This window comes from Mycteria americana, chromosome 15, assembly GCF_035582795.1.
Source record: "Mycteria americana isolate JAX WOST 10 ecotype Jacksonville Zoo and Gardens chromosome 15, USCA_MyAme_1.0, whole genome shotgun sequence".
Taxonomy (NCBI): Eukaryota; Metazoa; Chordata; class Aves; order Ciconiiformes; family Ciconiidae; genus Mycteria; species Mycteria americana.
Window position 1 is genome coordinate 4,025,844 of NC_134379.1, and position 23,307 is coordinate 4,049,150.

At 39.5% G+C, this 23,307-nt stretch overlaps 1 protein-coding gene across 10 annotated transcripts in view; it reads right to left on the reverse strand.

Moving 5' to 3' along the window:
* Window positions 1–23,307, reverse strand: part of VMP1 (vacuole membrane protein 1) — a 71,289-nt gene that overhangs the window by 25,032 nt on the left and 22,950 nt on the right. For 7 of the 10 annotated variants that reach the window (XM_075517916.1, XM_075517914.1, XM_075517913.1 and 4 more), the window contains 2 exons: window positions 16,809–16,976; window positions 11,973–12,104 (listed from right to left, as the gene is read on the reverse strand). In XM_075517916.1, the coding sequence (XP_075374031.1) occupies window positions 11,973–12,104; window positions 16,809–16,976 (300 nt within the window). Of the gene's footprint in view, window positions 1–11,972; window positions 12,105–12,407; window positions 12,680–14,320; window positions 14,414–16,808; window positions 16,977–18,055; window positions 18,113–23,307 lie in introns of those variants that run through there. The other 3 variants (XM_075517919.1, XM_075517921.1, XM_075517923.1) reach the window with 3 other exon arrangements.

The following is a 23,307-nucleotide window of genomic DNA, read 5'->3' on the forward strand; positions in this document are numbered from 1 at the left end:
CTTCCCTCACCCACATTTCTAGAGTGCTGCAAAATTCAAGACTGCCTAAAACCTAATTTTTTCTCTCCAGCTAAAAACGTACAATTTTTGTTATAAAACCAATGATGAAAGTGTTGAAAAAAGTATAACAAGTTTGTCTCACAAAAAAACCCAAACCCCAAACCAATGTTGGGGCAATTTTTCGCATCTTATTAATTCATAACTTTCTTTTTTTCCCAGTTATTACTCAGCCTGTTTCTTCTTTACTTTTTTTACATTCATTCTCTATTACAAAGTACTCCATGGAAAGCACAGCTATAGTTCTACAAATTTAAGTCAAGAACTTCTAATTTGTCTTCCTTTTTCAAACTTTCTAAATAAGTCAAAAGAGAGAAATTAAGGATTTTTTTTCCATGATCTAATGCAGCCACAGCTACGAATAATTTGCATGGTAACATACACGAGGGTTGCAACAAAACTATGTATTTGCAGTCTCAACATTTACTTTAATGCAGACAAGTTCAGAAATACTTCTGTTTGGTTGCTTCCTTAAATTTCATTTGTCAAATCTTTGCGACATCTGCAATAATAAAAAAACCTTAAAAGTTTCATTTCTCAGAGACTACAATCATCAGTTTCACAACTTTTACCTATTTCACAATATAATTTTTCTGTTATAAAGCCTGCACAGGGAACAATCTTTTCTCTACTTTTTCTAAGCATTTGAAATAAAAGCAAAACAACTTTCACAACTTATTGCTTTAAAAAAACCAACCAAACAAAGAGACATAAAAGTTCAGCTACTTACAGGCAAAACATTTTCCCCCAAAATTAAAGTATCTAGACTGGACTCGACTCTCAGCTAATATGATTCATTCTCTATAACATTTCAGGATACTTTAGCTCACTATGTCCTTTTCAAAGCTGATTTGTGTTTTTGGTTTGGAAATAGATTTCCTGCAACTGCTACAATACAGACAAAGGAAGGTTAAATGATTAAACATTACTTCATTGGGTTAATCATCAGATCTCAAGAATTGGAATGGAAATAAGAGGCATAAAAAGGTCAGTGCTGAAATACTGATTCACAAGTCTCAGCTGGCGGCTTGAGGAAGTTTGCTTCATGTCTGCCTTTAGTAAAATGGCACATTTTATTGATACCAGCATTTCATTACTACACGTTGCAAAAGCAAAAAACCCTCCCAAACCTCCAAACCTAAAGGGATACTAAAGAGAAATTACATGTTTTGCTGCTACGTAAGATTTACCACAATGTTCCTCCTTTAACTATGCATTATGGTGCAGCTTTGAGTATAACTTAACATGGACCGTTTATCCCTATAAAAAAGCCCTCCTTCTTGAAAGAGTGAATGGACAATCTTGTCTTAACTATAAGGCTTCGTCCCATCCCTCTGTTTTATTTTGTTTCCATTTATAATTTAAATCTCTATTTCTTCTTTCTCCCTTCATTGTAAAGTAAGTTGCACAAGCTCTTCTGTATTTGAGTAAAGAACGTTTCACTGGATTTAGTTAACAAGTTCGAGGAAAAAAAAAACTTTTTAAAAAATCAATTTTTACTCTTTTCCTTCTCTAACACCGATTTATTATCAGAAAACAGAACGGTCACAATTTCTTGTTCACATTGAAATTGTGAAGCCTCTTGTTTCTTAATATCTAAGAACAGAGATTGTTCATGGATCCCTAGCAAGCAACTCGTTGATGGTTACCAAGGAGCTCTGAATAATCAGCATTGGATTGAATCCCATAGTCCTTACAGAAACAACCCATAAGGCTTCGGCAGAAGCTATTTTCTTGAAAGACTGCGCAGATGGGCCTATAATGATTATGTAATATAACAGTTTATTTTCTAACATGAAGTTGCAATCAGTTTTTAGGAGCATCAAGAAAGCTATGACTCCCTATCACAAACCAACTCTTCCTTGCGTGCAGCAGTGATGATAGTTGTCAATCTCTGAAAGATATGATCCAGAGTTCGAACGATTTGAGGCCCAGAAAAACCTTTCTTCTATCATAATTTTTTTTCCGCTGTAAATATGTCAAGCACTTTACAAATATCTTGATTATACTGGTGGATATAGCAAAAAGAAAGCGGCCAGTAAAGAAGGGAAGGAATATATGAGACTAAATTCAACCAGAAGTCCATAGCGCTTGTGTTCTCTACCAGTAAGAACAGTGACTTAATAATGTAGGATGAGGGGGAAGTCACTGATGCGATTATTAATGCGATCGCTCAAGCAGGGTATCAGTTACCTAGCAGATGGTAGCCTTAAGAAGTTCAAAATATATTTCTGGAAGGCTTGGGAGGGGGTATGCAGGATTTGTTACTCTAATAAAAAACACAATCGTGAATGAACATCAAGAAAAATACAAAGACATAAACAGATCTGAAGTGAATGTATTGCATCTTGATGGAATGGGTCCTCTACAAACAAGGAGAATACTGAAGTTGCTGTAGAGACAGGTATTCATCCTAGTGCCAGCAGACTCCCCTGATGCGAATGTGTAACTTGCAAGTAAGGAAGAAGTGGACAATCCTTCAAGATCTGAGCAATTTATCTTATGGTTATAATATTTACTTACTAGAAACAAAGATGAATTATCCAAATAATAACCTGAAGAGGAGAACTTTTTTTTCCAATGATTGAAGACGATGTATGAAGCTACCATCTCAGATTATTAAGATTATAAATTCCTTAACATTTAAAAAGCTGCCTACAAAGACAGTGCTCCTTTTTATGTAAAAATCTGAGTTATGTTAAAAATGAGCTGCACAATATTTTGTTTCTTCTGGCTTTCTATTACAACACAATGGAATCAAACACAACTTATGGGAGAATGACCATTTGTGGTTAGGCAATGAATTCTAGAATTTCAGAGGACTGGGAAGAATTATTAACTCATTGAAATAACACATTAACTGCAGAAGAGCAGTTTTAAAGAAGTCGGATAGCTACCTACAGGCTGAGAGGTTACAACATACATCCACGCTAAGAAAGCAGTAGATCAGCAATGACGTTTAATGATCAACACAGTAACCTGGAGTTAAGATGAGGAGAACAGAGATCAAGATACACTTGATAGTCGTTGCCTATCACTGCAAATAGTTCATTACTCAGTGACCAAAGAAACCATTTCATACCTCTCCTGCAAGACATCAAAGGTCACAGATCTCATGAGTAAGGTTCCAGTAAGTCGCAAGCAGGAATATTTTGATAGTGGTTCATGGCGGTACTGATCTCCCACTCCGTCAGTGCCTCTCAACTTCTAAACATGTATGGAAAGGACTGTGGCCCTGGATCTCTGTTCTAGCTTTCTCAAAAATAATCCCAGCTTAATGCAAATAAGGGGCAAACTAAAAGGGGATATTTCCATCCTGATGCCTGGAGAGAAGAGGGTGCGAGAGGTAAGGTTTAAACTTACTTATCACTCGAAACTCTGGGAAAGAAAGGCCCTGTCTTGAAAAGTGGGCTGTCAAAAGACAAAGTTAAAAGAGGTTTTCAAGGATTACTGAAAGCAGCTAAGGGAAGGTGGCAGATCGAAGCAAGCAATGAAGTTTGATAAAAGAAAGGTATTTACATACGATAGGCATAGGACAGACATTCCAGATTAAGAGGACTGGCTCAAATTCTAAGCTTGGGAAGGAAATAAATTTCACTTCACAAGTCTGGGTTTTCTGAGATACTAAGTTCTGGAAAAGGAATAGGGTAATCATATGGGAAAGCTACAAGAGAAAAATACACCCATGTTGAAAATGAAAACCGTTTTGGAAAGTACAATATGAAGACGACTGAACAGCAATGAAACAGGGCCCTTGACTTCACAGGCTTTACCAAAAAGCTGTGGAAAGTCAAAAGAGCAGTACCTACAAAACCTCATTAAATAGACTATGTCAGAGGTCTGAGGACTTCAAGCTAGTAAGATTTCTAAACCATCATTCAGAATATTTGTAGGCAAGGATGAGCATACAGTAGGTACTACATGCAAATCCCAAGTCAACAAGAAATCAAATATACAGGTGAATTCTTCTACTAGCCTTTCCTAGGACAAGAATACTGAATACAGATTGTTGAGGGAAACGTGCAGATTTATTTCCACATCTGTTTGTGTTCAAATTCTTGAGGTTGGTTGCATGTTAAGGGGTGATGCCGCAATCCACAAAGATAATCGGAAAGATGCTCATCTTTGGGACTTTGTAAACTCAGACGTATGAGTAACTACAATTAGTTCTTGTGCCAGAAAAATTGAAGTTTTTCCATAGAAAATACTGTTAAACCTATTGTCCTCATAATCAGATTTTAAAACTGCTGTTTAGAAAAGACAGACATAAGAAGCCATAGATAGAGCCGTGGGCAGAGTTGAATCCTTTGCAAGTCGTATAGGAGCAGAGCGTAACAGAGTGAAGTGTTCATTCCAACAGCAAGCTTTGCTTTCCTTGGTCATTTAATTTTAACCTGTCTTGGAATAAAAGTGTGAAACTTCCGAGTAATGGATCCACTAGATGGTAAATAAGATCTCCCATTAACATGAGTAGGAAGGAGGTCAACCAGGTCTGGATTAAACAAACTATTAGCATTAGGAACTTCTAGGTATTTTCTTCATTTCATTAACCAACTGTACCATGGTAAGAACATTTTATTTCCCTCATTTCTCTCTCTCCCCTAGACCTTGGGGGAAGAACCAGCAAATGCTTCTTCATAATAAACTCCATCTCAGGAGCTTTAGTTTCAAGATTTTAGACTGTTACAATCCAACACCATGCTCAAGTTTGGAAGCGATATACCAAAATGAACACATATTATAGAGCTCAACGAGTTAGTAGGCACTCTCAAACTTAATGCCAGCATTTTCTACAACTAGAACTGAAGCTTTCAGGCTTCTACATAAAAAGTCCTTTGCTTCACATAGTAAGAATAAAGAAATTTTGTAACGAATAAGACACAATTAAAGGAAACAGTCTGAAGGAAGAGGAAGGAGCATGCCCTTTGAGTCCTATCAGATCTGTCCTGTAGAGCAGTAGCCCTTTTAACCACATCCCCTGCCACCTCTACTCACTCCTCATTTCAGGTCTGTGCAGTACCACGAAACAACATCCCCTCTGACACTTTGCAATTTTACAGTGGTGCACGAAAGCATGAAATAAAATGTATTATTTCTTTGCTTGCTAAAGAACTACTTTCTATTCACATCTTGTAGGTGATCTGGCAGCGAGCAGATCCTGCAATCTACTTCATGGAAGAGAGTTGTCAGTTTGCTGTGTCAGGGAAGCAGCAAGGCTGTTAGGACAGTCCAACGTCAGAAGACATTACCCAGAGAGGTTGTGCAGTCTCCAGTCTTGGAGGGCTTCAAGACCAGACTTGACAATGCCCTGAGATACCTGAGCTGCCTCATAGGTGACACTGCTCTGAGCAAAATGTTGGCCTAGAAACTGCCTCAGGTCCCTTTCCAGATGAATTTTTCTGCGATTCCATAATGAGATACTAGCAGCCACCTACAGGGAGAAGAATGAAGTAAAAGAACATCCTATCACTCTGGTTCCCACACATCAGCCATTGACCTCTGCAGCCTTTGCTTCTACAGTTGAAAGCGTACGCTGGCATTGCCTCCTCCAACGTGCTGGCTGCCTCAAATACCATTGCAGCTGCACAGTGAGTGCTCATTTATCTCAAAGCTACAATTGCAGTTAGTTATTGTGGCCACAGGTCTGCCAACCTAGTTACAGCGGCATGACGAGCAACTCCAGGATGTCGTTAACTTTTTTATCAATTACAAATTATAAAGCCCTACTTTGGGGGGGGTTAAGATCCAGACATTGTAAGGAAGGGCTCATGATTGTTGGAATGAAGCAAGTTATTGCTTTGCTTTAGCCATCATCACCAGGAAAGGAAGCAGTTTTTGATAACCAAATAGATTGACCTTTTCAACCCCTGACAAAGCAGAGCCAAAGTCACCAGCACTGAAAAAAAATACACTGTTCCTCCACAGAGAACTTAGAAATAAGTTAAGGAAGAAAACCCATGCACAGAAAAACCACTTGTAGAATAAAAGTGAGCAACTTCTTACACAGCTGACAAATCCTTTTGCACACATAAGTCTTCCTACTCAGCCTAGCCAGCAGATGTGCAATGCTAAGCATACCTCTCGCTTGTTCTCCCTGGGAAGTGGCAGAGGTTCCCAGACAGCTTAGAGAAGTGGTCTGCATACCAGACTCTTGTACAACACAGATATTTAAACAGTGTCTGGAGCAGGAGGAAAAAAGTAGCCATTTTCTTGATTATGATACCATAATTGATTTCTATCGGTTATTGAAGGCTCTCCCTGAAAAAATATTTTTGAAGCAGCTTATCTGACCCAAACTTTTGATCATTCATTGGTCTTTCTCAGAATACTGGGGAGTGAAATATCAAATATTTAGGACCAAATCGTTCCCTTAGAAACTTGTGTTGATCATCCCTGACGCACACAGAGCAGAGCATGCAAATTCAATGGCAGAGTTCAACCGCTTCTCCACAACTACAGTGCAAATGCAGCTTGCAAGATTTCCAGTAAACCTGGTGACATTCTTTCTGAAAAGGTTCATTTCTGTTGCAAAGTGAGAGATTTGTTACTGAAAAAATTCCTCTGAGCTAATATCCTAATATTGAGTGAAAATATTGCAAAGTAATCCAGATTTCCTCAGTGGCTTGATAATTTCTGACTTATGTACTTACACACTAAACATTGAAATGACAGACGGCCAAGTAAACGAGTTTTAGGGAACAGACGTTATCACAAAGAGCGTTCAAAGAAGAATGTGAAAAAGTCCTCTCTAGATTACCATTAGCAAACGTAATGTAATGCTTATTGCTGTTTTTTCCTTATCTGTAAGCAGGTGTGCAAATGAATAGAACAATGCAGGCACAAGACTGCCCTATTCTCTCGCCAGTGTCCAAAGAAATCCAGCAAGGAGGTGGCTTACACATTTGTTACTCATAGCTCCTATTGTCTACCCTCTGCCTATGTTAACTCTTTGCTACCTCTTTTTCTCAGGAAGTCCTCTGTAACAAGCTCTCTTACTTAAAGCTTTCATCGACTCACTCCAAAGCTTATTTCAACTCACTGATTTTGGAGACCAATTTAAAACTAAGCTGATACTTAGTATATTCACTGCTTATTATCTTGTCTATTAAAAAAACCCCACCACACTTTACTATTAGTCCATTATCAGTTTGCCATCTCACTCTCAAGCTATAGCATTCATAGGAAGTTTCTAAAGTGAAGCTTCCAGGTTTGAGTCGTTCTGAATTTCCATTTAATTGTGGGCCAAGACAAAAGAGGTAAGATACCTCCCCTACATATATTAACAAATGCAGGCATCAAACTTCAAGGAATGCAGTGTGTGAAGACAAGCCTCCTGCTGGCCACCCATCAGGCAGCCTAGACCAAACACCAGCAATCTCCTTCTCGTACGGCACAATTAATAAAGAGAGGAAGCTGATGAAGAAAGGGGGCGACTGGAAGACTGAGCAAGAGAAATTATGAACGGAATTTGATGTCAGGTTTAAACAAGTTACTTCTGGGAAAGCAAAAAAAAAAAAAGAAGTGAAGGTTTTCCAGTTGTTGTATGTGACTCTACCACTTCCATTTTTATGATAACTGCTTTATAAAAACTTGCTTGTGGTCTGCTTTAACTTCTTTTTTCCCCGTACCGAATACCCTTAAAAACTTTTCATTAAACAAGCCAGCAGCCAGGGAATCCTTTTCAAGCAGGAACTTATCAGCTACTAGCTGTTAGTTTAATCATGGGACAGACCCATTTTTAATTTGGCCATCTTCTTTTACACTGCTAATTAAGCAACATTTCGCTTATTAGTTGAACCTAATCATTCCATTTGAATTAAGTCACAGTGTCGTGTCAGAACACAGTGCTGGGTTCTCCAAGTAACCATGGCTGGGTGTGGTAGCGTACTTTGTTCTGCTTCTGCAAAGAGAAACCCCGCATGAAGATGTGGAAAAGCAAGGCAGCAAACCTTTCAGAAATGCTGGAAAGATGGGTTTAACATGTGTCTAACTGTCACTATCACAAAAGTTCATCAGTTTAACTCCTTGCAGACAAGAAGCCGACTCTCCGAGCAGGAAGTTGTTCGGTGGAACTCCTGACGCAATGCAAACCGAAGCAGTTGCAGCTTAGTTTAATACAAACCCTCTTGAGTCCACGTTGACAAATTCTTTAACAAGCCCTGTGGTTACAGGGAAGCTGGTTTCAGTCTGAGTCACTCCTGTTCAAACAGTTTACTGGAAATGGAGGGGAGGGGGAATTTTCAGAGAAGTCATGTGATGGCCAGACAAACCACAACCAGTAAAGGTTCAGTGGAGTCAAAAACAGGTCCCAGCAACAACTGACATTCAGTATGCAGATGGCACTCAATCATTTACAAACGAGTCCTGCTGCATCCCAGCATTTCTATGGATTTAACCCTTTTTCAAGTTGGTATTCTCTTTCAGAGGCAGGACACAGTTTGGAAAGTAAACAAACAGCAGTGGCTGATAGTAACATAGGCAACTAGAAAATATTTTTACATGGAAATTTGGCTGCAGCAACGCTGCACAGAAGCAAAGCCCGATGTGTAAATCATTAGTTCTTAAAAATATGCCACTTAATGAATCCAAACACTCACAGTCATTAAGAATTAGATATACAGCAAAGATATTAGTACTTTCTCCTCTTAGGAAGGAGTACCATGATACAGCAAGGGCCCACGCATTACGCATTATCGCTAAGTACCTTGAGGGAAGCTGGCATTAAAAGCTTCATTTTCACCAGAAACTTCCGTGAGCTTTAAGTGGTTCAGCGTGACAGAGAAAAGATGAGAATACTTAGCAATCAGCAACTATTAAACTGGCAAAAGAAAGTCCCTGCACATGTGTGTGTAGACATGGAACTGTACAAAAGTATGCTTGCACTGTATTATTACCAATGTGCTGCCCCAGCACTAAGCAGTAGATTCACTTCCCCTAATTGCGAGGTTGGTTTGAAGGGCTGCAGTGGAGATCCTCCCTGTGGCTAAAAGGGGAGCTCTGATAAAAAACCTCCTTTGCTCTGGAATTCGACTGGAAGAGAGTTAACGGCAAATGAGATACCGTTTCAAACATTCGTAATTTTTGAATACTGCCTTAAGTATTAACAAACCGGACCAAGTTGCTCTGTTCCTATACCATGCTGGGCTCTGCATTGTGTGGAGCTCTGAGAAAAAAGAGCCTTGCTTGTAAACCACACTCCTTCTCCAGGGCAAAGCCGCCGGATTTTAACAAGAGCAGCCAGGAGGCAAGAGAAGCTCTGACGCTCCCTTTATGTAACTGGGACTAACTCGCTGGCGTGCGCACACAGGGACGCACGGAAAGCAGAAGTGAGTGTTCCTTTAAAATGAGGGGCTTTTTCTCAAGTATGCTAATGGCAAGTACGAGGCAGACTTACACATAGTCTGCAGGCTAATGAGTTTTCTCAAAACCTAGCTCAAGGAGACAAGTCACTTAGATCTGAGATTTATGACAGAAAATCCATCAATAGACTCTTTAAAGTAAATAGTATTCCAGTCTGTGTAACTTTGAATGGGGCACTAAACCTTTACGCTGTTTAATCCTTTTAGATTATTTAGATTTAATCCTTTTTGGTGTTTTTTTTTTTTTTAAAGTGCCAAGCTAGCAAGCACGTTCCTCCTCACAGATCCTTCAGGCTGGATCTTATATTCATGGTCTATTCTCACCATAGAAGATCCTCATCTGTTTCTCAAAATTACCATTGTTTTTGAGAAATAGCAGCGACAAGCTTTCTAAACAAAACACATGCAGGCAAAAACGTCAAGCCACTTGGCTTTGCCTTGTAGGCATATAGCAGCTCAGCAGAAGTAGAGGGGGAAGATTTTCTGCAAATCTAACACACCCATTTTCATGCCTTTCGAAAAGGCAGGATGAAGCGAGACCTTTAGACTGAAAGAAGGCTCCTGTCATTTGACGTCAAACATTTGTAGTAGTCTCCGTGGCATAAGACACTTGTCACATCCCCCGTGTTTTCTTAAGCATAAGGCTTCAACTTGGGAGAGTGGGAGAAGCTGATGTAGGTAATAAAAATTGTTACTGAGCAATTTAAAAATAGGCATCATAACTGCTCATGAATAGCAATTACAGAACAAATAGTGATAAGCTATGCTGAAGATTGGGATTTACTCAAGGTCATAGGAAAAGGCAGGCCTGTCTCCCACAGACATCGAGCAAAAACATGATTGAAGCCAAAAGCAAAAAGGAAGTCATATTAGCAAATGGAAAAAACTGAACTGTCAGTTTTATGAGCGCAATACAATTTAATCGGATTGTCAAAGCCTCATGTTAAAAGAGTTTTATAGAAACCAAACCACAAGTGGAGTTTAAAAAGATTTTTTTTTCCTGGCCATCCATCCACAAAACAACATGCCTGAATCCAAATTCAATTGCCAAGAAAATAAAATCAAAAGTACTGGTAAATAACACCATCATTTTTCTTAACTAATTACACAATGCCATTTGTTTACTAAGGGCAGTCAATACGGCTAGCTATATTTTGGCCTGTCCTGACAAAATGCTCTCTAGCAAAAATTTTCTTCCCAAGAATCTTACTGTGCATTCTGGAAACCAACTCTGGCTGCTCCCACAACTGTACATGCATATAATTTTCTGGGAGAGTTTCAGTAAACACAGATAGCATTTCAGCTCTCGAGTCATGTATTCGACTGGTTTGGGGAGGTTTTTTTTTTGGTCGTGGGGTTTTTTTTGGTTCTTTTTTTTTTTTTTTACCACGACTTGATTTTTATACAGTTAGGGATTACTTTGCAAAGCAAAGACTGATGACAGAGTAAAGAACAAAGCAGATTCCCCCCCTCCCTCCCGCATCTTTAAAGAAATAGAAGAATTTACTATTTACAATAGCAGAAAAACCCTTTGGAACTTTCTAGTAGGGGGAGGCTCTCAGGAAACACAGGGTTTACTGTTAGAATTACTAGATTGCACTCAGTATTTCCAGACAAACCACTTTCTTTCATGGAAAAACTTCATGCATTTTTTGAAGAGAAGGAGAAAAAAAGTAAAAGTATATATTTATATCAAGAAAATACCCTGGCAGAACAGTTTAAAGACAGCATTGCATGGTAAATAGCATCTGCTGTTTTTTTAATAGCAGTCTCATGACCTGTTTCAACTTAAGTGGCAGACAAATCAGGATAAGAAGGAAAAATACAGAAGAGAGATTCAGTGGCAAGTAGTTTGAGGAAAAAATGTTTAATTTCTTCTAAAACGCTATCAATAACTTGCGAACAGGATGCAAACTCCTGACCTGAATGAAAAATTATCTACAATAATATCTGACTGATGTACAGCATCAGTTGCAAACTATGCTGTAACACAAGCAGTATTTAATCCATCAAGAAAATAAATGACAAGAGCAACAAAAAGGGATTCAGAGCAGTTTGGCTGCATTTTCAGATCAGGAAAAATATGTTTCCTCAGGCTGATGAATGGGTCATGCACTGGCCCCTGAGGGGGTTAGTGGCAAGGCAGGCAAATGTCATCTGAAGGGGATGAGCTGACTGAAAATCATCTCCTGGCCTAGGGAGGCTTTAAATGCAGCTATAACAACCATGACTATGGAATAGCACCTCCTCTATCACTGGTTTGTTAGCCCACTTTCTCCCTACCTTTATTGTGCTGTTCTTGGAAGTCTAAATGAATGCAGTATTTGTAGCAAATACTTTGGCTGCACTATTGTATGTGCTTCAACAAGCTACATTCTTGTCCTCCCATCACCAGAGGTGAATCTACCCAGGGGAGGATCTTTTTCCATCCCTGGGAAGTCCCTTGTGAACTCACACCAACTGATTTTTGGCCCATTCCCATTGCATGGGAATGGTTATTTACTCCATCTAGTTGTTCTGTGTTTTATTCATTCTGTTGTTTTGCACTGTTCTTACTTGTGCAGTCTCTGCATGTTCCAGCATCTCCTCAAATTCCTGGTACTCTTCATCATCAGGTTCAGCACCAGAGAGTCGGGCCGCCCTCGCCATAAAATATGGAGGCAGCTCTCCAATGGCTGTGCCAGCACCCTAGGAAAAGAATAATTCTGATTTATTCTTGTGTTTATTCTTAAATAGGAAACGTGATATACACAGACCTGTGGACATTTCAAATTATTAGAACTGATGAGACCAGCTGCTTTGAGAAGTTTGCCTTTATCCACCAGGTCAAATTTCTCCTGATTTCAAACATAATGCTGTTCCTTTGAAACCCCGCTTTCCCCCCTTTCCTTCTTTAGCAAAATTCAGCTTCTCTCAGCGCAGATTATCACGCTGCAAGTCAGTGGTTCCCAAGCCGTGGTCTGCAAGGTCAAAGTGACAGGATCCGTGCACCTCTGGGGCCCTGCAGAGTGGCTCGTTGCCCAGCTCCGGCAGAGCTCCGCAGCCGGCGGCCAGCTGCGCCCGGTGCGGTGGGGAGGCTGCAGCCGGAGAGCCGGCCAGGCCGGGGGCCCTGCTATCTGACACGATCCCTGACTCAGCACAGCGCTGCCATCTCACCCCACCGCATGATGCCAGACACATTTGCCGGCATGTGACAGCCCTTGCTCCTGAGCGGCCTTCAAAATAATCTGGGAACTCCTCCCCGGTGCTGTCACGTAGTTTACTTGTTCAGTCATGAGACTTTGTGCAAGTGTTTATTATAAAACAGGCTTGAGTTTTACTACAGCTATGAGCAAGGAAAATAAGGTTAAGCAAAGCTTGATCTCTAGTTTTCTCTCTCCTTTAGATGGAATAAAGCAAGCCAAGAGAACCTGAGATGAAAGCATGGTTGCTTTCTCACCACAGGAAAATTATATTTGTTTTCTCAGGACATCAAATGACTCATTTCAATCTTGTGGGTAAATGCAACTTTAGCTTAACCAAGGAAAAAAAGAAGAGACAGCTAAGATTGAACATATGGATAAACAGAGGCTAATGAAACAGGAACTTGGACTAAACTCAGAATGGTTTAAATATAGAACAGGTAATAGCACAATAGTTGGGCACCACACTGGAAAAGTGCTAAAACTTAGCTACATGCAGATGGCTTTTCTCTCTTAGGGTCAGTAGTGAGCAACAAATGCTTTTCTATTCCTTTGAAGCAATGTGAAAGCTTTTCAGTTTCCTTTGTTCCTGCTCTATATGCAGCTGCGAGCGAGCGAGAATTCCAGCTGCTGTGGATATTCCAAATCGACAGGTTGTGGTTTTAAATACAGCCGCTCTCTGCAGTTACCCAAACTGTTAAATTCTCAATTTAAGCATATAAAGTGCACAGCCTCATATGTTTATGCCCTTGTTTTCCACAGAAGAAAAATGTAAACGAGTACAACAAGCTGAACTTCATTAATCTGCCTATTTCTGGCACGAGGGAAGATAAGCCTGAAAACAGTAGCAACAACGTTTCAGAACATAACCTCAAGTTAATTTTTCTGAGGGTGATGCAAGAACAAAAAGTCACATTGCTTCTCCAGGCTCTGCCAATTTGCTTTGGCTTCATTTTGTTAACCGAGGAAGAGGTCTGCATGCATGTACTGGACATGAACTTTCTTTAAATTGGCTAAGTCACATGCTCATTATTACAAAACATTTCAGAAGTGCAACAAAAATCATATGATTTCAAGTCTGCTGGAGATAGGTTGCTTAAGTGCCTTAAAAAAAAGGGAGCAATTAAGGGATCCAAACCAGTAACTATTTAACTGCTTTTTGTAACATTAGCTGTCCATTTTCACCATTAAACTTCGAATACCAGCTTTACATGGAGATTCCTTGGACTAACAACAAATTGGAAAGGCAAATGCTAATCAAAATTCTTTTACACAAATACATTCAGAAAAGGAAACTGGGAAATTACTCCACTAGAAAGAGTCTTTTAAACAGATTTTATCCTGGTCAGGACACAGGCCGCCTGTTCTGCTAATCCTGAGCAATTAAACATTTTTATTCTTTCCCCTTATTTCTTGTAAAAAACAAAAAAAAAGCTGCAACACATTAAAAATGCAGGGCACTATTGAATTCCTTGTCCCTGTGGGATGGAAGGCTGTGAAAACTGGCATACACCTAGCAGATTGTTTTTGAGAGTCCTTCTGCAGGCCAGGACTGGTGGAGCCAACTTTTATAGTGATTGAAAAAAGCATCATTTTTGTTTCACCTAATAATTCCTTAGATACAGTGATATTTAATCCTCGTAACACTCATTATCAGCAAAAATGGCTATCACTGACATGCAGGGGACTAGTAATGATTTTAATCTCTGGAAAAAACTGTACCTGGTTTAAGTTGGCTGAAACAGCCGCTGATGTTTTTGTGATCTGAATCAAATCCCCTGTGCAGATAAATCCCCGCATTCAAACCTTGCAGGATACTTAGTCTGGGTAGCTTTATAGTCAGAGGTCTGCAAAGTCCCCACTGGGACCGACCTGCTTTCAACATTTCACATGAAAACTTATATTGCTACCACCCTCCCGTCTCCCTCCAAACAATCAAGGAGATTGGCCAGATTTCACTTTGGAGCCTTTCAACATAATTTCACTTTACAAGTCTAAAAGAAATAGGCCGTTGGTGCTATTGTACCTATTCCTCACAGGGCTCCATGTGCTGCATTAAGAGCACGTGTGTATACATCCGTTAATTCCTTTTCTTTTGCATTTATCCAGGGTTTGTCATGATAAGTTCAGATTTTAGATCCAATTAGAAGTTGCTGGTTCCGTTGATTAACAAAAAAAAGAGAGATTTTGTGAGCTCATTCAGTCATACCCAGATCAGGAATTAAACTTAATACTCCTGATTTCAGTTTAAAGGCAGAAAATTAATTAAATTCAATTTTTTGGTTTGCAAAAATCATCCTTTTCACTTTCTGGAAGTCACGGTTACTTTCCTGTTAAGATGGACATTTGGTTTAAGAGTGACAGAATCAAAAATAAGCTTCTTCAACAGCTTCCATAAAAAGTGAACTGGAATTAGGACAAAAGAAACATACTGGAAGAAGCAGCAGCAATTGCCAACTTGATTTGGCTTACAGGAAATTAGCAAGCAATGTTTATGTACTCATGAAACATTCCAAGAAAGCATAACATTACGCTAGACACCACTGGTAGACAGAGGATGCTCCCAAGGGAAAATCTAGTGGAGACAGAGTTCAGTGAAAAGGTAGCTGACAGTGAATCTGAAGGCGAGAAGAAAGAAAGGGGGGGAAAGAGTGGGATACAAATGTCCTGGCTTGGTCCTATTCCCTTGTCCTTTCCCTAGCCTGAACCAAGAAACACAGCTCAAACGAGAGACCGACGGTACCGTTTGTTCTCCCTCATGGCTGCTCAAAAGGACACAAGCTTTCAATGCTTGCAACTCTATTAACTCATTTTTAAATTACTTAATTCTCTTTGTAGTTCTGTTATTTTACATGCTGAAGATTAAGCAATGGATGTTTACCCTCAGCTACATTTTGCAACCCTAGAAACGTAATTGTAAATGCCATTTTTATTACTCTAGCCTCCATTAAACAAACTTAAGCAGAGGGGGACGAGGAAAAAAATAAAAAGAAATTTTATATTTACAGTCATATAAGTACTTGTATGTTTACCTACTTATCAAGCATTCAGGCAATTCTGTCCTCTCATTAGAAAGAGTGAAATTTAAGATGTACTTTGCTTCTTGACAGGGCTGCGAGTCCACTTTCTCTGTTACTATTTTGACTTTGGTACTGCTACACATTAGTCTGTAATGCGTACAACCTAACTGGAATTTTTGTATGTAACACAGCTGCTGATTAATTTTGAAGGTTGTAGTGACCAAAGTTGCCTTAATATATCTTTTCATATCATTAGAAGGAATACAAGGGCAGACATCAGATACCATGTCTTTTCAGAATTTCCTCTATATTTGAATTGGACAACCAAGAATTTCATAATTAAATCATCAGCTAGAACAGGAAGTCAGTAGTAAAATAAAGTTAATTTGGCATGCAGTTCACAGCAGATGCATCTGTGTCAACTGCAATTCAAAATACTCTACACATCATGAAAAAAACATCTTTGCTGACCAAAATTCTCCAAAAATCAAACTTCTATAAAAAGCTGCAGAGGGAAAAAGAAGGAAAATGGAAAGGAAGTTCCAATGACAGCGTTGCCTAAGACCCTGATTCACTTAAAAGCTAACCCGCTTTTCCTGTTTTAAGTGAAGTTTGCCATGATGGAAACAGGCAGAGAAATAGAAATAAAATACATAAAGATGTGCAACGTAACACTTTTCATGTAATCCAATCTATTGATGCAACCCAGAAAAACATTTCAGCTATGATATTAGGGCCCGAGTCCTTCGTACGAGTAACTGCAGCTTCACTCAAGTTACAGGCTCAGCATTTTTGAAATTATTTATTGCTTAACTGCATGCAGTGTAAGACCTGACAGCTGCCAGATCATTTGGGATGCAGATACCCTTTCTGAAACTTACCTTTTACATCAACAGCTTTGAAGCACATGAGCATTTTCTGCTAGCATTTAGAAAAGTAATCAACACTGCAGTTGATAAAAGATAGCCCAGTAATATCCTATTACTTCTCTTTAAAGGAGATCAAAATCATCCAGGGCTAGTACAGAGGAGGTTGATCAAGAAAGCAACTATTCATATTGCAGATATACGTGTTCTTGTTGGCAGTGTTAAGCCATCATTATTTTGCTAATTCAGGCATTTTTGTGTATTGCTGAACACAGAAATTAAGAGCATAAATTAAAATGGCTTGTTTTATAAACCAAACCTTACCCACATGCAGGCCTCCAGCCTGACTTTTGAGATGATAGCCCATAAAGAGATGGATCCTTCAGTCGTCTCCTCATCAGGGCAGATAATTTGATCCGGGTAAGGAGGCTCAGGAAAATTAACTGAGTTACATTCATATGCAGCAAGAGTAACTGATGCTATGTGTGGACCCTGAAAAAACACAAGTAATTTCAAATGCATTTTATGTTAATTATCATAAAAGTTAAAATTAAAACCCCACATTTGTCCCTGATGCAAGGAACCTAGGCTAAAACTTATGTGTTTCTCATTTTGGCCATTAATAATGTTATTTACGTAAGATGTTGGGGTATTTTAGACCATCTGAAGTGCAATGTTGAGCTATTAATGCTCTTTCAAAAAAAAAAAAAATCCTTCTTGTGATCCACTAAAAACGTTAAGGAGCCTTTCAGCTTTTGCCATGCCCTTGTACAGTAGTATGAGGTTGCCAAGGAGAAATAAGAATCCTTACTTCTTAAAAAACAGGAAAATTTTCAAAACTTTAAAATGTTCTCCTTAAGGTATTTATGGTCTACAGCTTTATTAGAGCAGGTGTTTTCCTGACTGTTGCCTTTAGAGGATGGAGGCATTTAAATTCTATGTTAAATTTCTTTTTTTTTAATGACTGGGACTTTACAACATCTTACAGTGGACCTTCTTAACTTTTGGATCTTTCTCCAAAAATCGGTTGCTTAATTTGTGTCAGTTTTTCTGTGTATACAAGAAAGTGACCTTACTGCTGTTTGCTAAAAATGGTTTGAAATAGAATTCAAAACGTAAACGTTATTTAAATGCCATATAATTGAATTACTTCTAGTCTCCATCTTACATTAAAAGATTTTTTCAGACAGACCTCCAAATAAAACTAGCATAAAAATCTATTCAAGAATTGAACTGCTACATACTTAAAAAACCTGAAAGAATTGCCATTATTTTATTACAAAAGAAGTGAGAAGCAATTCAAATAGTCTATGGCCTGAACACTAAACGTTGTAGCTAAAAAAGAAATCACTTAGCAAAAGGTCAAGGAAACGCTGTCCGGGGAAGAAGGGAAAAAAAAAAGTACTGAGTTAAACTAAGGTCTTTTCATAAAGTCACAGATTTAACTGTATTAGGTTTATGGTTGGACTCGATGATCTTAAAGGTCTTTTCCAACCTATATGATTCTGTGATTTTGTGTGATTCTGTGAAATTTTAAAGTTTTCTTTATGTGCAGAACAAATTACACAAACCTTAACTTCTGCTATTAATGATTCGATGGGTTTTGATGTCATGTTGGGAAACATATTGTCAACCATTTTCTTCTACGTTTTTTCTGTAAATGAGTCGTGTTTTACTAGACCAGTAAGGGAGCCTGATATCCCCCACCCAAATCAAAGCTGAATTTATTACAGAATAATGAGGGAAAGCGTGATAGACTTCAGCACTGCCATTCCCCTGCACAAGGCTTCCAAAGCCCACTTTGAAATGCAGGAGCCAGAGATATATTCAGAGGACCCTGCAGGCTTCATTTGCACATTAAAGGCTGAAATTCCACAGCAGGTCTCACACATGAGGTGGAGCTCCATTGCTTTTTCCAGACTTGCTGGGAAGAAGATTTTTAGTTGGGTTCACTCACGTCAACATTTCAGGTCCCGCTGAAGAGACCAGAGCACTGGACTTACGCAATTTCATTGATACTGTAACTTTTTAACGGCAGTGAAATAAGAATGTTGAAAAAAATATCAGTTATATTTTTCTGTATGACAACTGTGACTACTGTTCTCATAGGTAAACAATTCAAAATAAAACCATTCTTCTGGTATGCAATCTGTAAAAGACAAGCTGCTCTGATACCAAGGAAATTCTTTTATTTATTCCTTGTTACTTTACAGGAGACTAATTCAAAGTGCTTTGGCATACTTTGGATTATATGAATAGCTAGATAGAGCCTCCCGAGATGATAAATAAGGCACAGCCTCTCTCGCAAGGGGAAAAAAAAAAACCAGAAAAAAGAAAAAAGGTTCATTGAAGTAAGACTGAAAAAGAGGAGATTCAGAAGTTGATACACAAGAGTGATTTTGATATGGCAGGGAGAACAAAGAACGGATGAATGACCAAATGACTAATAACGTATACTATCAACATTTCCACAGGCCCCAATGGCAACCGACAACTTTTTGGCACTGGTAGCAAGATCATCCCTGTCCCCAGCAGCTTCATACCTAAACAAATAACATATCTCTATTTTACTCATCAAGGACAGATGCAAAGAGAGTTGAAACTTTCCTAAAATTGTGAAGTACATTTATGGCAAACCTGGGAACCTCTTTCTCCGCCATACTCTGAAACTTAGGGAATTTAATCCCATCCCCTGCTTGCCCCTCCCCAATCTGAAAGCTAGCTTGGGACAAAAAAGGTCTCAAGCCATCTTCCTTAAATTAATGGTTTTCACCTGCAGAAATTTGCAATAAAATTCTCTTGAATAGCAAATTTGCATGGAGGAAATCCCCACGTACTTGAGTTGTAAATGACCATTTCCTATGTTCCCTTCAGCAAAAAGGTAAGGTCATTGCCAAGGCAGTGAGATATGGTGTGTGAATCAAGAAGTATGATTTTCAGTTCCACAAAATTTGGAAGACGTGCCACACTACAGCATAACTACAGCCAGCTGTGATGGGAGACTGTTAGTTTCAGTTTTATAATAGTAAGAGACAAATTTAATCACTACTACAGTGAGGCCCCCAACCCCTTGCAAGGTTTCCGTGACAGCATTACCAGCATTTCTTCTCAAACTGCACACGAGGTGTGTAAAGACGGTACAATCTCAGGAGAGCAAGCAATGACAAAATGCCTAACAGGAAGCTGCTGCAGGAGCTTCTTGCCATGAGCAGCTTCTCTCAACAGAGTTGCCATCCTTGAAATGGCTTAATGGGCTCAAAACATTGCCTCCTGTTAAGAGAGCTCTCCCAGTCTCACCAAATGTCTGCAAAAGGGAAAATTTTACAAGTAGCCAATGGAAAAAAGGCATTTCACAAAGCGGCTGTAAACGGCCAACGAGCCACCTGAAGACGACGCCAATGGAACATAATTCTTCCACTGTAATGTAAACAATTCTATAATGGAAAAACGTTGGAGTTATGGAACCCACAGAAGCCACATTTTAACTGGAATAAGCAATAAAGCGTAAACGGTTCATTTAGAGTGATGAAGTGTGGAGTACTGGAACTCAGAGCGAGCCACAGGAAAGCAGAACAATCTTGTGTCCTCCTCTGGCAGCGGAGCCGGGCTGCCCTGCTAGTCAAACGGACAACGTCTCACAGCTTGGCAGGCTGCGAGCAACATCTCCGACATCTGCTTTTGTTCTAGCTCAGCCCTGAAAGCTTACATCGAGCATTATACTTTCACAAAGCCATGGTTACCAAGCACCTCAAAACAATGGTTGGCTAAACAGGACCATGGTTGCAAAGGGAGGGGAGGAAGAGTGGGAGGGTTGCCGGATGTTTCATAAGAGAGGTGCCATTTTGCTTTATGTTTAGCAATAGTGATGGTTTAACTCTGAATGAATCGGGGAACCAACTTCAAATGCGCTTTAGGTGCCACCTTTAGAAAATCCCAGTCATTATACACTCAGATGTTTTCTTTATACTCCTCCCTGCGCCAGAAGGATTAATTCTTATACAATTTTTTAATCCTCTTCACAAATACTACCTCCTCCACCCTCTCCTTCTCCGCGTGGGGACACAGTAAATACTCAGAGTGTTTTGCCTCTCTGCAATACCTCAGTTTATTTCAACACTTTAGGAAAACCTCTGAGATATCCCCTCTTTGACTCTAAGTGCAGCTCTACCTTTGAAAAGGGCATTTGCAAAACCGTCATACCAGACAACAAATACTAAAACCAGGTGATTTAGTAGACACGTTGCTTGCCAAACCAGGAAGAGTCGCTGAAATTCAAGGCATGTAAGATCCTGAACACCAACTGTCTTTCCCTCACCCTCTTCCAATGATTTTTTTTTTTTTTTTAATTGCAGGAGGCACTAACAAGGGCTAAGAGAGAAGAAATTGAGAAACATTCTGCTGACTCGGGTGAGAAACATTTGCTCGCCACTACTGACGACCAGAAGGAGCCTGTGGTTAGGCTGGAATGCGATTTGTTAGAAATATCTGTACAATTTACAAATCAAACAAGACAAGATCTGGTCATCAAGATCAACTCAACATAAATCTATTTTTTAGCAATAGTAATTTGGGGGAGTTTGGAAATCCCTAGCTATACAACCCTAATGTCTCATAGAAGGTAACCTTGAACTCTTGAACTCACAGGCCTTCAAAGAAGTTTTAGTTCAGTGATTGAAGGCACCCAAGTTAGAATAGACACTGCTAATCCTTAGAAATAAATTACTTTAAATACTGTATTATGAAATTTCTAGAAAGTGTAATCTTTTTACTTGGAATAAATTATACTTGGAAGTTCATCAGTGTGAGGGGAAAGAGACAGCAGGCACACAAAAAAAATTCAAGAAGTTAAAATCCTTAAAAGCATGCTGATATGTATAATACTTAAAACAGAAAAGTCTTTACTGTAAGGAAAAATGACTGAATATCCAATTAAAAGTGAATCATATTTTCACATTATTAATCATTCTGTGCACCCAGACTGTGAACAAAATTAAAGCTGCAGACAAACTCCGTATCAAATGTTGGTTTCTCACATGCCCCTTCACAGAACGGCCACCCTGCTGAAGTGACACAAGCACAAGAACAACTACATCTAATTTTAACCTTTTATTTTTAGGGAAGATAGAATTTTAGACTGTCTCTAATTTAGAAACATTTCACAAAGAAAAGTGATATGTCTGCCAGCAAGAAAAATATTACAGTGAACTCATTGCTGAACTTAATGCACTAAAAATCTGTTTTCCTCCATGGATACACTGCTTTTCGTACTGGGTTCAAGACTCAGCCCTTCGACAGGGGGGAAATATGTCATGCTATATTTGATTAAGATAAATTGGAAAAACAAAAGCTTGCTTCTCATGGGAAACATCCTGCAAGCGTTGCCCCAGGCTGCGACTCATCTCATACTTATCTATGAAGTCATTACACCTCTCAAGAAAGTAACACCAAGTTACAGCATCTTTTTTATCTTCCAGAGCAGTGGACAACTACCCACAAAGAAAACTGCTCTGTGATTAAGAGGGAAAAGCTTGATCTGGAGGTGGCTAGTAAATATGTCAATCTAGTCTGTCTGTCTGTGTTACAAGATTAAAACGTCTCGTGATTTTATATGATGTCTGGTATGCAGTGCTGGCTGCAAAACTGGGCTCAGAATGAAGAAGGATCCCGTACCTAGAGCATCCACAAGTGACACAAACATCCATCAAGTGGTCAGGGCTGGTTTTAGCAGACCATCACGGCATTTCATGCAATGTATTAATTTTACAATCATGTGTCTGTTAGCAAGTTTCTATTCCCGCTTCAGTCAAGCCTTGCCCCACAGCGCAGAGCTGATGGAAATTCCAAACGATGAGCCACAAGCTCTGAATATGACTGAGCAAGAACCACCGAGGGAGCAGACACGTGGTACCACTGCATGCATAACAGGGCCACGCTGCTACTTTGAGGAGTAACGTGAAAAGCAGACGTTTTATAAGACTGTGCCCAAGCTACTTTCTATAGGAGCAAACAGACTCACGTCAGGGAAAGGCACAACTGGAAGGATCCAAGTTTATACTCTGGTGCTGACAGAAGACAAAAATAATCTGTCAGCGTTCTCTCCTTGCCCTTCCCTAGCCACCCACTTACTATTTCTGAAGAATAAATCACAGCATCTATTCAAATTGACACTAGTAGTGATGATTGGCTTTAACGTGTCCAATTAGAGATCGTCTTGCACTGTTATCATTATTTCCAGCCTGTTCAAGGAAGCAGTGACATGAAAAGTATAAAGTTCAGGCTATGCATTTAAAAAAAAAAAAAAAAAAAAAGCAGACTCCAAGGGAGCAAATGAGGAGAAAGCATAACATGACCTCCCAGCAGCGTTATGAGACACAGAACCCGGGAGGAGGAAGTCTAGAGCAGATAACAAAACCAAGGCGTCAGCATCTAAAAGGTAAAGTCCATCAACCTTCAAAAAGAAGAAAACGGTGTACCGATCATCTTACTAACTCCTCAGCTTGGTGCAAGTTCCAATCACTACGGCTGGCCAAGACGGTCAATATAGCTTAAATATTAATATGACATCAATATTTTGCGGATTTTTGAAAAGTCGAAGTAAGGTAGCTAAGCCTGCACAGATGGAGGCACTTCACATTAGCTGTTTATTGCCGCAGCTCCAGCTTTAGATAAACCGTCCAGACTCTGACGTACACCACTTTCAGCAGCACTGGAGGCCATATATGGAACTCGCAGTCACACCATTTCGGGCTCTGACTCATGAGGTCCGGCAATTCACGGTGGGACAACACGGGAGGTTATTGCTTCCAGCTGTTCCACCAGCCCC